At 40.0% G+C, this 16,148-nt stretch overlaps 1 protein-coding gene across 1 annotated transcript; it reads right to left on the bottom strand.

Annotated features, from left to right (window-relative positions):
• Positions 1–9,249: 9,249 nt before the first annotated feature.
• Positions 9,250–16,148, bottom strand: TSPAN6 (tetraspanin 6). Its single transcript, XM_082716889.1, has 8 exons — positions 15,839–16,148; positions 14,647–14,835; positions 14,294–14,368; positions 13,143–13,241; positions 12,522–12,656; positions 11,630–11,713; positions 10,086–10,191; positions 9,250–9,461 (listed from the first exon to the last, which is right to left on the bottom strand). The coding sequence occupies exons 1-7, from the start codon at positions 15,923–15,925 to the stop codon at positions 10,123–10,125; spliced, it is 738 nt and encodes a 245-aa protein (XP_082573015.1). The 5' UTR covers positions 15,926–16,148; the 3' UTR covers positions 9,250–9,461; positions 10,086–10,122.

Here is a 16,148-nt window from a genome sequence, read left to right as displayed (position 1 = left end):
AATACACCTTCCACAAAGAAAAATCTGGGTTCAGATGGCTTCACTGGCTAATCTATCTAACATTTGAAGAAGAATTAATACCAATCCTTCACAAACTCTTAAGATGGAATACCTCACAACTAATTCTATGAAGCCAGTATTATCCAAATTAGACAAATGCATCAAAAGAAAGCTACAGAGCAGTATTCCTTATGAATATAAGCACAAAACTCAACAAAATCCAGCAAACCTAATTGAGTAATATATAGGAAGGTTTATATACCATGACCATGTGGGATTTAAAGTTTTCAATATATGAAAATTAATCAATGTCAATTGCAAAAAAGATGAAAGCCACATCATAATCTCAATAAACACAGAAAAAGTGTTTGACAAAATACAATACTCTTTTATGATAAAAACACTCAAACTAAAAATAGAAGGTAATTTCTTAACCTGATGAAAGGCATTTACAAAGAACCCACAGATAATATCATTCTTAATTGTAAAAGTCTGAATGCTTTCCATTAATACAAGAAGATCTGTCCTCATCATTTTTATTCAACATTGGATTAGACATTCTAGACGGGCAAATTAAGCAAGGAAAAGAAATAAAAGATATTCAGACTGGAAATGTTTAAGTACAACTATATTTTCATATGACACAATCTTGTATATAGAAAATCCTAAAAAATCCATAAAACAAAAAAAAAGTAGAAGTACACCAAGGCCACAGGATATAAGCTCAATATAGAATATCAATTGCATTTCTGTACAAAAGCAGTAAATAATCCAAATCTCAAATTAAGGATGCAATTTCATTTAAAAAAAATGAAATACTTAGAAATAACTTTAACAAACAAAACAAAAGACCTGTACATTAATAATTACAAAACTTTACTGAGGGAAGTTAAGGAGATATAAATAAATGGACAAGCATTCCACGTTATTGGATTGGAAGACTCAGTATTGTTAAGATAATAATTATCCCCAAATTGATCTACAGATTCAACACAATCCCTGATAAAATTTCAGCAGGCCTTTTGCAGAAACTGATGAAGAGATCTCAAACTTCTATGGAAATGCAAGAAATCCAGGATGGGTAAAACAATCTTGAAAAAAAAAAAAAAGTTTGGAGGACCATCACTTCCCAATTTCAAAAGCGACCATAAAGCTATATTTATCAGGAAAGATAGTGCATTACAGGCATAATGATCAATGGGACCAGATTAGCAGTTGAGAAACAAATCCTGATACTTAAAGCCAACTAGTTTTTGACAAAGGTATCAAGACAATTCATTGGGGAAAAGAATGTTCACTAAATGGTGCTGGATGACTGGATATGCACATGTAAAAAGATGATCTTACAACCTTACCTCATGCCATACACAAAAATTTACTCTAAATTTTTCACACTTACATATAAGAGCTAAAAACATATAAAATTTTCTGAAGAAAATATAAGAGGATCTATAGGACCTTTGGTTAGGCTAAAATATGACACCAAAAGCATGGTCCATTAAAGAAAAAACTGGATAAATTGCACCTCACCAAAATTCAAATTTTTGTACTTGGAAAGATACCATTAAGATATTGGAAGACAAGCAAAATTAAGAGAAATGTTTCCTAAGCACATATCTCATAAAAGTCTTGTATCCAGAATACAGAAAGAACTCTTATAAATTAATTTTTTTTTTAAACAAGCTTTCCAAATAGATAAAAGACCAGAACAGACTTTCCACCAAAGATTTACAAATGCCTAATAAGCACATGATAATATGCTTAATATCATCAGTCATTAGGGAAATATATATTAAAATGACAGATACCATTTTGTGCTCAATAGAGTGAGTGCAAGTAAGACAGACAATTCCAAATGTCAGTGAGGATATGGAGAAATAGGAACCTTTATCAGATGCTGATGGGAATCTAAATGGGCATTTAGAAAACAGTTTGGCAGTTCATCAAAATGTTAAATGTAAAACTACCAGCAATTCCACTCCTAGGTACCTATTCAAGAGAAATGAAACACATGTCCACATAATGACTTGCATAGAAATATTCACTGCAACATTATTCAGAAGAGCCGAAAATTGGAAACAACCAAAATGCCCACAGACTGGCAAATGAAAAGACAAATATGGTGTATATTCACAGAATAGAATGCTATTCAAGCAATAAAAAGAAATGAACTACTGATATCATGGATGAACCACCAAAATATTTCATAAAGTGGAAGAAGCCAGGGCGCCTGGGTGGCTCAGTTGGTTATCTGCTGTAGGCTCAGGTCATGATCTCAGAGTCCTGGGATTGAATCCCTCATCAGGCTCCCAGCTCAGTGGGGAGTCTGCTTCTCCCTCTCCCTCTGTCTCTCTCTCTCTCTCTCTGTCTCTCTCTGTTTCACGTGACTACATTAAAAATATTTTTTAAAAAGGTGAAAGAAAAAAAAAAGTGAAAGAAGCCAAGCACAAGAGCCCACGTATTTTATGATTCCATTTATATTAGCCGTCTAGAAAAGCCAAATCTACAGAAACAGAACATAGATTAATAGTTGCCTAAGGTTAGGGGTGGGAACAGAGATTAACTATAAATGATCATGAGGGACCTCATTGTGGGGATGAAACTTTCTAAAATAGATAGAAATTTTTGAATTGTATACTTGAAATGGGAGAATTTTCTGATAGTCAAAATATATCACAGTAACATTAATTTTAAAATTATAGCTAACATATATATAATACTAGTATGTACCATGGATCGTGCTGTGCTTAGCATGTAGCACCTCATTTAATCTTTATAACAGCCATATAAAGTAGGCAATATTTATCCCTCTTTCATGAATCAAGAAACTGAGGCACAGAGAGATGAGGTAACTTCCTAAAGCACACACAGCCCATAATTCGTAGAGATGGGATCCAAGCCCAGGTGGTCTGGCTCCACACACAATCTATGATCTTAGCTACAGCTTCCATTTGTGGGAGAGGAAAAAAATATGCAGATACGCTTGTACGCTTGTATATGGCAATATGTGCAAGGATTCACAAGAAACTTTGACCAGTAATTCCCTCTAGGAAGTAGGAATGAGGGTGGGCAGAAGAGGGAAACAAATGTATTACTTTATACCACTTTGAACTCTGAATTTTTTATGCCTTTTATAATTCATGCATTCATTTTGTAGACAAGACACATCATTTTAAAATCAAAATACTGGTTATCTTTGATGTGTCAGATTTTTACATTTTTAATTTTTCCTGAACTTTTTGCTATTTTCTGAGTTCTTTGGGCTGTAGCTTCAGGCCAAGTTCTCAAATAATTACCATGACATATTTTCTGTTACATTTCATTCTGCCAGTGTCAGAGCTCCAGGATGGGGCTGGAGCCAAGAAGGGTAAGGCTGAGGGCTGAGGAAGACTTGATGACAGAAGGGCCTGTGTTGCTTGCTCCCCTGCCAGCACCAGACTGTGACTGGGCTGGATCCACAAGCCTATGCTGAGCTGTGTGTTCAGCTCTATACAGCCAAGATGCCCTGGGGCACACTCTGGGGTCTGGCTGCTTCAGAAATCGCTGCTATCCTGTAGGGGAGAGATCATCTACATGCACGCACATGTGTGCACACAAACTTATTCAAAAGCACAGGTTTGGGTTTGTGTCTCCGGGATGAGTGTGATTCTGCTTCAAGCACATGCGTGTATCTGTGTGACAGAGGTGTGGGTTTTTTTGGTGGTTTTCCATGTGGTATTGAGAGATATTCACAAGGGAATACGGTATGAAAACAGCAAAGTGTTGAGGAGTATCTTTACTCACATAGGAAGTACTTGCTTGTAAACTTGAGGAAGCATTCACTCTGACAAGATGCTTAAAAGAAAACGGACAGGGTTGGGGTGCTTGGGTGACTCAAAGGGTTAAGCATCTGCCTTCAGCTCAGGTTATGATCCCAGAGGCCTGGAATCAAGCCCCACATCATCCAATCTCAGCGTGAAGTCTGCTTCTCCCAATCCTTCTGCCCCTACCTCCCACTCATGCGCTCTCTCTCTTTCTCTCTCCTAAATAAATAAAATCTTTTTTAAAAAAGGAAATGGATAGGGTTAATGTTTACACTGTGATTAACTCTTTGTAAGCATTTCTTTGGTTTAATAATGTTGTAGGGGCAGAGACTAACAGGATTTTTTTAAAGATTATATTTATTTATTTGAAAGAGAGAGAGCAGAGTGGCTGGAAAGGGCAAGAGGGAGAGGGAGAATCAGACTCCTCGCTGAGCAGGGAGCCACACATAGGACTGGATCCCACGACCCAGAGATCAGAACCTGAGCTGAAGGCAGAGGCTTGACTGAGTCACCCAGGCGCCCCACAACAGGGTTTTTTTTTTTTTTAAATATGTACTTGTAATTGAATGCTAACACTTTACAACAGCATATTGTGAGAAAAGGAGATACTCTTTTTCATGCAAACTTCCTTTTTTAAAAAATTTCATATTCAATAAAGACTAATTAAAAGATACTTGAGGAGGAATCTTTTTTCTTTCATACTTCTCTTCTCTGGCTGTGGGCTAGCATGACATAATCCCCAGAGCCTTTTTGCTACTGAGACACAGAAAAATCCAATGAAAGAAGCATGGGGCTTCAGAGTGCAACAGATAGAAGTTCAAATCCCAGATCTACTGCCACCTATGTGATCTTGGGCAGGCTATTTAACCTAATCTTCAGCCTTTTTGTGGTGCTTTTTTTTTTTTTCCTGAAAAGATGAACCTCCCCACACAGCTTCATTGACTGCAGTCCCTTACAGTGTCTAGCAATTAGTAAGTGTTCAACAAACATTTGTTCTCTTATCTCCCCTGAGTAGGAGAAAAAAAGACTGCGCAGTCTACCTTCTTTTATATGTTAATTTTCCTGCTAAGGCAGTGCTTGACAGAGTGATAATGTACGGATGTTGTCCCTCATCTCTCCAAATCTCTTATACTATACCCCTAGGTATGTTTCTCTATGTCCACAGTGTAGCTGCTCTTCCTTTCCGGTAATGATTCTGAGGAGTTGTATCACCCAGTTAGATGCTCTCATTTGTGAACTCATCATCTATATCCTGGCAAGCACTAGAACAGTTTGTTTTGAGGATGTCGCTTTCCCAGAAGAGATGGTGAGAAACTTGCGGGGAAAGCCTCTACAAGTTACTCCTCCAGTCGTCTTTTTCTTTTGTTTCTTTTTCTTCAGATTCTTTTTTTTTAAGATTATTTATTTATTTGCAGACAGAGATCACAAGTAAGCAGAGAGACAGGCAGAGAGAGAGGAGGAAGCAGGCTTCCAGCTGAGCAGAGAGCTCCATGTGGGGCTCGATCTCAGGACCCTGGGATCATGATCTGAGCTGAAGGCAGAGGCTTAAACCACTGAGCCACCCCAGGTGCCCCTCGTCTTTGTTTTACCATGAGGACATGGTAATGAGACCACTACCAGATCCCGAAGGACAGTCTTAACCAAAAGAATTTACATTCGCCTGATAATGCATGGGGTGGTGGTGACAATAAGGAACTCTGAGAACAACGGACTTGTTTCCCTCAATTCCCACAAACTATGTTACCCCTGGTGAAGGAGCGGTTCAGATGAGGGCCTATTGTGCATGGACTAGATATTATACGAGGAATTTTTTTAAGGTTTATTTATTTATTTGACGGACAGAGATCACAGGTAGGCAGAGACGCAGGCAGAGAGAGAGAGAGAGGGAGAAGCAGGCTTCCTGCTGAGCAGAGAGCCCAATGTGGGGCTCCATCCCAGGACCCTGGGATCAGACCTGAGCAGAAGGCAGAGGCTTTAATCCACTGAGCCACACAGGTGCCCCTGTTTTTGACTTTTGAAAAGTGTTCACCATGCTAAGCTTTTCGGTATCAGAGCAGGGAGGAGGATACAAGCAACCTGCTATGACCAACACACAACCAGAGAGCAAGGGGTTAGGCCTTAATGATCATCTACATTTAATTCCTCCAAGGTCAGGGGCACTTGGGTAGCTCAGTCGGTTAAGCATCTGCCTTCAGCTCTGGTCATGATCGCAGGGTCTTGGGGTCCAGCCCCACATCAGCCTTCTTGCTCAGTGGGAAGCCTGCTTCTCCCTCTCCCTCTCAAATAAATAAATAAAATCTTAAAAACAAATAATTCCTCCAAGGTCAGCATAATCTAAGAGCAAAAAGCCTTTGTAGGAAGCCACACTTGAAAAGTAGGAGGAAATTAAAACAGTAAAGTAAACTAGAAAGAGCAGTAAAAGGGAAAGAAAGCAGGATATCACAAGGTCAAAACAAAACAAAAAAACAAGAATCTTCAGTAACATTGAAAGTAACAATGAATTCAAAAAAGAGAAGCAGCAAAAAGTGATTTAACCAGGAGGAAGTTAGCAGTGGTTTCTGAGGTTAAGTGGTTTCTATTATTTAAAGGATGGTTTATATAGAATGAGATGTTTAGATCAACAGCTTATTGCTTACAGAACATTAAAGAGCCATTATAATTAGATTCACTCACTCTTCATTTATTTCATTAGCATTTGCTGTGCTCTTACAAGTGCCTAATTTTACTAAGTTCTGTGGGGTAAGGGGACCTAATAGAAAAGCCATAATTAAATCATAATGGCTTCTCTCTCACAAGGAATCTGGGTGAAGTTTTAGACCTATGACTTCAAAATGAGAGTCTCATTTCCCAGTAACTGTTTCAGCGTATGTATTCTTTTCTGATATATTAGCCTTTTTTTCCCTTTTTGAATTAAAAAAGTTGTTTGCCACATCACAGGCCAGGTGTCAACCTCGAAGGATAGCAAGCTTAAAAAAACCCCAAATCTCAATGTATCTTAGGTATGCAGTGAGGAAAGGTAGGAATGGTATTTATACCTTGTGTTAGGTTTTCTTTTTTTTTTTTTTTAACAAATACAAAAGCCTACACAGAATAGTCCAAAGGAACCAAAGTCTTAACAGTTTCACCAAAAAAAGCATCCATTGCTTTGCTTCTCTTAATTTAATCAGTTTGGTTGGCCGCATCACTGGCAAAGTACCAACTTAGATTCTCACAGGAGGTTAAAAACATCAAGTCTCAAAGACGCCTATGTGAGCTCTGAGGGAACACAGAAATGGCATTTATACCTTGTATTAGGTATTTATTTCCATAAAAGTTTGATGCCTACCATATAAACCCACCCCCACAGGAATAAGCCAAAGCTGCCAAGCTTTCCACATGTTCAGAAAATATACCTGTGGAGCTCTGCTTCTCAAGGTGGAGTTCTGAGCTGCTTTGCAGTAAGTAACCTGGTGCCTGGAAGTAAGACAACCCACAGGTTGCCTTTGGCACATCGAAGGTGGTGGTGAATTTTCCAGTCAAGTGTGCACACGCACACATTAGCTATAAGGGACTTTTGTAACTGGCCAGCCAAAATAACAAACTTTAAAAATATATACACCATATAATTGACTCTCTCTGCTTGACTTATTTCACTCAGCATAATCTCCTCCAGTCCCATCCATGTTGATACAGAAGTTGGGTATTCATCCTTTCTGATGGCTGCATAATACTCCATTGTATATATGGACCACATCTTCTTTATCCATTCAACACAGAGGACATTGGGAGAGGAGAGAAGTGAGTTGGGGGAAATCAGAGGAGAAGATGAACCATGAGAGACTGTGGACTCTGAGAAACAAACTTGAGGGGTTTGGAGGGGAGGGGGGTGGGGGATTGGGCGAGGCTGGTGGTAGGTATTGTGGAGGGCACGTATTGCATGGAACACTGGGTGTGGTGCATAAACAATGAATCTTGGAACACTGAAAAGAAAAAAAATAGAGGAAAATATATGTAGAAAAAAAATACACCAACCCACCTACACCATGATGTGTTTTCTTCTTCCTACATTCCATATTTTCTGGGTTTTTTCCCTTTTTAACAATGAGAAAAAATGGGGGCGCCTGGGTGCCTCAGTCAGTTAAGCATCTGCCTTAGGCTCAGGTCATGATCCCAGGGTCCTGGGATCCAAGGTCCTGGGATCTAGTCCCGCATCAGGCTTCCTGCTCAGGGGGCAGTCTGCTTCTCCCCTCTCCCCCCAAATAAAAATAAAACAAAAAAAAATGAGGAAAAACTTTTAACTTAAAAAAAAAAAACCTACTTAATGACAACTTCATCAGGTCCATCTAAGCCATCCTAGTGAGATGTACCTACTTAACACTGCTTAGATTATCCTTTAAATCAGCTTCACTAAGTCCAACAGCCAAAAATCTGATCTACTACATTTGGAAAGCCACTATTTTTCAACTGTTTTATCACTTTACCTTAAAAGTCAGAACTGTCAAATGTTTTAATAGAAAACATTCCTTCTGCAATAACTCCAAGCATATATAAGACATGCACCCACCACAAATCACTATGAATCTTAACTAGTTTTTGCCCACTTTATAACTGATTAACGCCCTCTTACCATCAGATTCAAGGACTGTGGATGTGTGCCAGAGAAGAGCTAGGTTCTACTAATGGATGTGTAAAGAAACCCAAAACCAAGGAAAGACTTTCCCCATCTCAGCTCAAATTTTAATTATTCATTTCCTTATTACTCCAAAGGTACAGTATATCTCTCCCTGTTCAACTTCTTAATGTAAACTAGGCAATCAAAATAGTCCCAGCTCCAGGAGAACGCTAAGCATATGCTATTTCATAATATGGAATATTCCTTTCACAGGGAATAGTTTTGTAAACAAAGACTTTTTAAAAAATGAAACAGAGTGAAGACCTCAGTTTTAGATTTCCTGTCTAAAATTGCACCTCAAGTAGAAATGTGGGGCTTAGTTTTCTCAGTGGAAAACAACCATCCCAGCAGATTTTCTACAAGTTAAACATGATTTTAGAGGAAAACAACATTTATTGCATGAAAAATTTATATTTAATCAAAGGCACAAATCAAAACTAAGATTATTATAGTTGACCTTAATACTGACAACTGAGTCACACCAACCTGATAAATAGCTAATGAAGATGAGTTGCTTTCAATTCCTAAGGAAAATACAGTAATTCCAACACCATTAAGTAATAATTAGAACCTTTCAAATATAAATTTGAGAGCAAAACAGACACTAAGGAAAATATTTTAACATGATGCAAATTATACAATAATTTTAACTCGTCTGGGAAGGGGCCAGTTGGGAAGGGTCAATTTTCTATCACTCTACATCAGCAAATTCAGAGGGGTCGCTTTGTAACACTACAACAAAACAGAAGACTCACAATGCAATTTTGGAAAATAAAAGTCAAGAGGAACACAGTATTGCATCATTTCCAGTTTACTAGCTCTTCCAGTGTTTCACAGTGATACAGGGGTTTCAATGATCTAACATCAATGGGACAAAAGGTGGACTTAAACTGCACACATCTTGATTGAATCAGACTACTGATATAAGTTTTTGGTCTACAGTAAGAAGTAGTAGGTAGTCTTCCATCCAGGCAATTTCATAGCTCACAGGGGGGAATGTAAATGTCCTAAAAGTAAAGAAAAAAATGTTAATTGACTTGCAACCCAAATTCCAACAGCTGTATGCGCTCACACATGTGAGCATCTATTCATGTGTTCCCTGTAGGCGGCTTAATTAAAATGTGAAGGGCACCCTCAGGGATTAATTCAGCCAGCAACAGTTCTCGTGGTTTACTGTTCCAATACTGAAGTTATTGAAACACGTTTTCCCCAAACCTGGTTCCAGTTTAGGCTAGATGTATTTATTGCTCTATGAGTTCACCAGAGGAGTATGGTAAATGAAGACTCGGGAAAATGCCAATATCAGAAGCAGAGTGTCCTTGCCATGGAACCTCACTAGTAAGGTAAGAGGTCACTCTTGGGGTTCTCCACTTCCCTTCAGTGTAGGTCCAAATTTGTTAGGGGACACCTCAGGATCTTTAGACTGACATGTCAATAAACCCTCAAAGGCTCGTCTGCCCCTTGTGGCCACGCCTTGCATGTAAAGACCTGATCTAACTGTGCAGGCCTAACACAATACCAGCCAGATTTGAATGCACCACTCGATAAGACCTCGGAAAATTCGGTCCATCCATCACATGCATGGGCTGAATTAAACACCAATAGAGAGCTGAGGACTAAAAGGAACATACCTTAAATTTCAAGAGGAATAGGCCCGTGGTTTGTTGTTTACACTATCTCATACTGGTTATTTGTTATGGCACGAGAGAGGCAGTAGGCTAGAAAGATTCCTATCAGCTAGAAATAAAATACAGACAAAAATTAAACACACACAAACACACACACACACACACAAACAAAAGAACTTAAAGACCTCAGGATACATGTTTATTTTCCTTTCACTTCGAATTCACTAATTATTTCCTTCCTTAAGTTTCTCTCGGTAGTTATGTTTGATAATTTGCAGTTCCTGGATCACATTCAAAGAATATACGGGAAGTTTTACTACTACTATGACCTGGAGTTTCACAACTGTCACTGACAAAAATCACTCAAGAAAAATCGTAACTGGGGGAAACTTATCAGATAACCTGTCAGCTATCAGAACAAAAATGGCATGGCTTAGACATGGCATGGCCTGAAAAACGGCATGGCATCTCATCACGTCAAATCTCCATCGACGAAGGCAGAGATTTTCTTGAAAGTTCTAAGACAGTGCTGCAACTATGGATTTGTTCTGTAATTTCCGGCCTATCCGGTAAGCTAGCCACTAGACACATGTGGTTTTTGAGCACTTCAAATGGGGCTCGAGTAACTGAGGAACTGAATTTTTAATTTTATTTAATAATTAAAACCTTTCGAAGGTGCTAGTGGCTATTTTATTGGGCATTGCAGACTCAGATGTAGCTATGCCTACTGCTTGAGAGATATATGTTAAGATTAGTCTTCCAAAACCAATTACATAGGTCAAAATGAAGTATATCCATTCTTTTAGTTTTGTCTCCACGATGTTGAATATAGGACAAATCCCCATCCCCTAAGAAAAATTACTTAGAGCCACAATACAAACTTTTCACGGGATGGTGAGAAGCAGCACAACTCAGGAAATAGAATTTCACTCGCAGCCGTGTAGCACGTCCCCAATATGACAGGCACTTATTGAATGTGGGGTTGCCTGATCTAAGTTCTTATAGGTCAGAACTTATAAGGAACTTACCAGGCAGCTGCAGCCCAGGAAAAGAAAAAAATCTGAACCATGTTTTAGAATCTTGACTGCACAGCAAAACAAGGTTCCCATCTAGCTCATGTTTTAATTAATGTACTAGGATGCTGGAGAAATGCCATACCCGAGGGCACCAAGCATATACTACTAGGAGTTAATTCGAAGCCTTGCTTTTTGTAGTTTCAAGGCATGCAAGGTTTAAAAAAAAAAAAAAAGCAGATGAACAGGGAATAAAAATCTGGAGAAGTCTCTTTGTGAAAATAGCATGGGAAAACATAAGATCCAAGACATCAAAAAATTGGAATGAAAATAGGAAGACACCCCCTCCCAAATAAAACAAAGCTAAACAGACCCAGACACAAAGGACTGACTACGTATGTTTCACATACAAAATAAAAGCAGCAGGGAGTCTGTGAAAATGTTACTTCTAGGAAATGCTCTGAAGCCTTCAGAGTGGAAATCCGGCTAACACCGAACATGAGTGATGAGACATTCCTAACAATAAGGACTTACCTGGAAGCAAGCAACTCCAAAAGAAATTCCAGCAACCACTCCCATTTCTGACTCTACAATGGTCATCACCTTTATAAAACAACCCTAATGGGAAAGGAAAAAAAGAATATTAAGTACAGCACAAGCAATAATGAATGCTTGGATCATCCATCTCTGCCAAAAGATGAGCTGTAGCTATCTCAGCCTTCGTCATTTCATTAAAATTTACTCTTAGGGTCCCTGGGTGGCTCAGTGGGTTAAGCCTCTGCCTTCACTCAGGTCATGATCTCAGGGTCCTGGGATCAAGCCCCACGTCGGGCGCTCTGCTCAGTGGGGAGCCTGCTTCCCCCTTCTCTCTATGCCTGTCTCTCTGCCTATCTGTGATCTCTGTCAAATAAATAAAATATTTAAAAAAAATTTACTCTTATAACATATCCTCTCTCCTTTCAAGCACAATGCTCTGACAGGAGTCTGAAGAACAGAAGTTCCACTTTTTGGGTTATGCATTTGAAAGTGTTATTTGCGGGGCGCCTGGGTGGCTCAGTGGGTTAAAGCCTCTGCCTTCGGCTCAGGTCATGATCCCAGGGTCCTGGAATCGAGTCCCGCATCCCGCATCCGAGTCTGCTCAGCGGGGAGCCTGCTTCCTCCTCTCTCTCTCTGCCTGCCTCTCTGCCTACTTGGATCTTTGTCTGTCAAATGAATAAAAACTTTAAAAAAAAAAAACAAGTGTTCTTTGCTAGCTGTGTGAACTCAAGTCACAAATTGTCTGAGCTTCAGTTTCCTCATTTGTTCAATGAGAATAATACCTGCCCCACCTATTTCAGATCATATCTATTGTGAGGAAAAATTAAAAACTGAGTTAACTCTGTATTCAGTTAATATTTTCAAATAAAAAAAATTAAAGGCTCCTTACTTCATTGTTTACTTTATCTGCATCTCTCTGTGGAGAACAATTTTCAAGTTTGCAGCAACTCTTGGGAAATCCTTTTTCTGAGTAATAATTAGTATCCTTCCAATCTCTAAAGTCGGTGACACCACAACAATGCAACTGAAAAAAAATCCAACAAAACCATTCATTCATAGTTCACATGACAGTATTGTAGTCAAACACTTAACCTATCATCTTAGATGGCAATTTGTGCTCAAAACATTATACTTAATGATGTCTATCCTAATATTTTAATGTGTGTGTTCTCAACTGGCATAATTCAAGAGATAAGCTCCTTTTTCTAAATACCAAGTGTAACCCTTTTAGACTGGCCACCTTTTCCTGCTATAGTGGTCCTAACAGTACTTGGTCTGTGATGTGAGAAGAGAAGAGGTGTACATGTGAGGAGAATGATAAGGAGAAAATGGAGATATGTCACTTAGTACCATCCCACACATCTTTTCCAGGGACTTATTTTCTCCTGATTTAATTGTAGTGAGAATGTCATACAAGTGGGCAACATCTAGTAGTCAGGGGCCTATCCTCTTCTCTAAAGGGATAAGGAGGTGTTTCCCTTTTGAGAAGCCACCACCTATGACCACTTACCTTATTTTGAATCTTGTCTACTGCATCGCTTCTATAATCTCCCGTAGAGTTATACTGCTTTAAAATTTTCTCATAATTATTCTTAAAACTGTTCTTAATCTAAAGCAAAGAAATGCAATGTCAGTAAATAAAGATTCTAGAAAATTCTTTTGGTTTCTATGCCAAATAAAAAAATCCCCCACATCTGACCAAGGGTCATATTTTTGACAGCAGCAACATGCATGGTAGAATGTCTATGGTCCAATCCTGTCCTCTATGAGCTATAATCTAGTTGAGGGGATTACTAAGCAAAATTTTACAATAAAAGATAACTGCTCATGTTCAAAGTGCTATGGGAGCTTTTATTCAAAAGTGGCAGCTCTCTACTGCTGTATCCCTCCCCCAATTTTTCTCTATTTTAAATTAAGTAAAAATCTGATGCCTACAGGATTTTTAAGCTACAAAACCTTACTTTGGGAGACTGCACTGCCACTTTGTAAAACACTCTCTTTGGGGAGCCTACAATACTCCCTGAGTGATTTCCCAACCCCAGTTTTAACAGTGGAAGCCCAATTTCTACTTCAATATTAAAGATTCGATCTGCATTAAGTATATCCAATTTTTTTTAAAGCATGGCATAAGGGAGAATACAGTTGTGTTTTGCACTTTAAATATTTTCCTATCAGGGGTGCCTGGGTGGCTCAGTGGGTTAAGCCACTGCCTTCGGCTTAGGTCATGATCTCGGGGTCCTGGGATCAAGTCCAGCATGAGGTTCTCTGCTCAGCGGGGAGCCTGATTCCCTCTCTCTCTCCCTGCCTCTCTGCCTACTTGTGATCTCTACCCGTTAAATAAATAAAAAAACTTTAAAAAAAATATTTTCCTATCAGTAAGGTTATAAATTGTACTATCTCTACTTTAATAGGTACTTGTATGCAGAAAAAGAACTGGAAATCCATGTAATTATGGGTACCTGTAATTTTCATCTAGTAACTGTCAGTCTAAAATTTTCTAAATTTTTTTAATATTACAAGTGAGCTAGAATTTTTACAAGAAAGCCATTTTTGTCAGCTACAGTTTGAACAGTAAGCTTTAAAAGTGTTCTGAACTATTAACTGTTTTTATCTCTGGGAAGATATATTTTAACATATTAAGGTTCTCAAATTCAGGCTTACCTCATGTCTGAAAACAAATCCTACGATGGCAGCGACCAGTTCAACCAAAAAAATGAGAGTCAGAAACATTGCATACTGTGGGATAAAAAGAAAGTCCAAGTCAGCATAAATAAGACACATCACAGCTGCAAGAGTAGTCAAAGAAAAAAAAATAGTCTACCCAATCAGTTCAGCATGTTTTTATTAAAAAGGACAGGGAAAACACAACAAAAGTAGGAACTGGCAGCAGAGATGTTACTTAGGAAGAAAGAGAAGAAACTGAAAGGGCCGTGGCCAGTTTCAAGAAACAAAGTCAACAACATATAAGACTTTTCTAAAATCAAGAATTAATTCTAAGGAAAAGAAGGACTCACCAATTTTAACATCCATGCAGAAGCTCGGCAGGTAGCAAAACAGCCGAAGGTGCCCAATAGAATAATGACAGAACCAGTACCAATGAGCACAAAGGGCACATTGGTGGCCTTCTCATTCAAAAGGGAAAAATAATTCTCCAGGCTCACCTTGCCCCAAATACCCACGGCAAGAAGGATGACACCAGTGATCTACGTAGGAAATCAGAAAACAGAAAGTTATACACTGTATACCGCAGCACCTTCAAACCACAAACCACCAGGTATTTAAGAAACAACAGGTATGAGAAATGATTTAGCAGTCTGTGGCCACAGAGCCGTGGCTGGGATGTGGGAGACAAGGGCTAGGAAGGAGATCAGCAAATAAGGATAGGCCTTGATAAATCCACGCTAGATCACCAGGTCGCCCAGGTAGCCAGGGCAAAACCAGGAGACAGCTAGAGAAGGCATCTTAAAATTCTTAAACCTCATGTTTGTTTTTGTTGGGTTTGTTTTGTTTTGTTTTGTTTTTGGTACAAACCGGAGTCCATAGCCTATCTGTCCTAGGGAGAACAATTTATTCAACTGCTTTACTCTCGCCATTGGAAGAAAACCTTCCTGGAGGAGGGAAAAAAGTGTCTCTATGAATTCCAGAAACTTCTCCCTTCTTCCCACCCCAGTTCAGAGAGGAGCAAAGCGTACAAAGGTACAGTACACAAAAGCAAGCCCAAGCATAGGTTGGCGGGAGTACAGCCATTACCATACTTACCTGCGAAATACTCCCCTCTTATGAAGCAGTGAAAAGAAAGAGACTATTATGCGGGTGAGCCCACAGAGGGGCGGGGCAAGCCTCGCCTCTCTCAACGGTCCAGGGTCACCCTCTGCGAGCTCTGGGGTGTCCACTCCCTTCCTGGTCCCCCCGCATCGAATTCGAACCCTGGGTCGAATTCAATTCACGTCCGCGTCCCAGCACAGCCTATTGGCTGCCATTCTCCGGGACCCTAACCCCGGCGCGGTCAAGATGCCCCAGCTGGAGCCCCAGCAACTCTTCGCCGGCGCCGGGTTCCCGGCAGGTACAGCCTCCCGAACCCCACCCGCGTCTCCCTCCCCTCCCCGGCCTCCCTCCTCATCCCCCAGACCTTCGCGCCCTCTGCTCAGGGTCACAACCCTCACCCAAGCCCAGGACCCCCTCCCGTCCCCGGGCTCCATCTCTCACCCAGAAGATGAAAGTGTAGATCAAGAGAACGCTCTTGAAGCAAGTGATGACTGGTTTGGTCTGCAGTCTCCGAGACGGGGACGCCATGACTAGCCCAAGACCCTGCCCCGCCGCACCGGGCACTCGGAGCGGAGCGAGAGAGACGCAGAGTCCCCGAGTCTCCCCGGAAACTGCCGGAAACTTACGAGCGTCTACAACTGAGAAAAGCCGGAAACACTGTACAGTTTTCTAGAGGGTAAAGTCTTGGGAGGCTACCCGGAAAGTGACGACAATTTCCGAGCGCCCCCTGCTGCAGGTTACCGAAAACTGT

The sequence above is a fragment of the Mustela nivalis genome, assembly GCF_964662115.1.
Source record: "Mustela nivalis genome assembly, chromosome: X".
In the NCBI taxonomy this organism is placed as follows: Eukaryota; Metazoa; Chordata; class Mammalia; order Carnivora; family Mustelidae; genus Mustela; species Mustela nivalis.
Note: the sequence above shows the minus strand (reverse complement) of the source record. Positions and strands in the feature narration are given on the sequence as shown.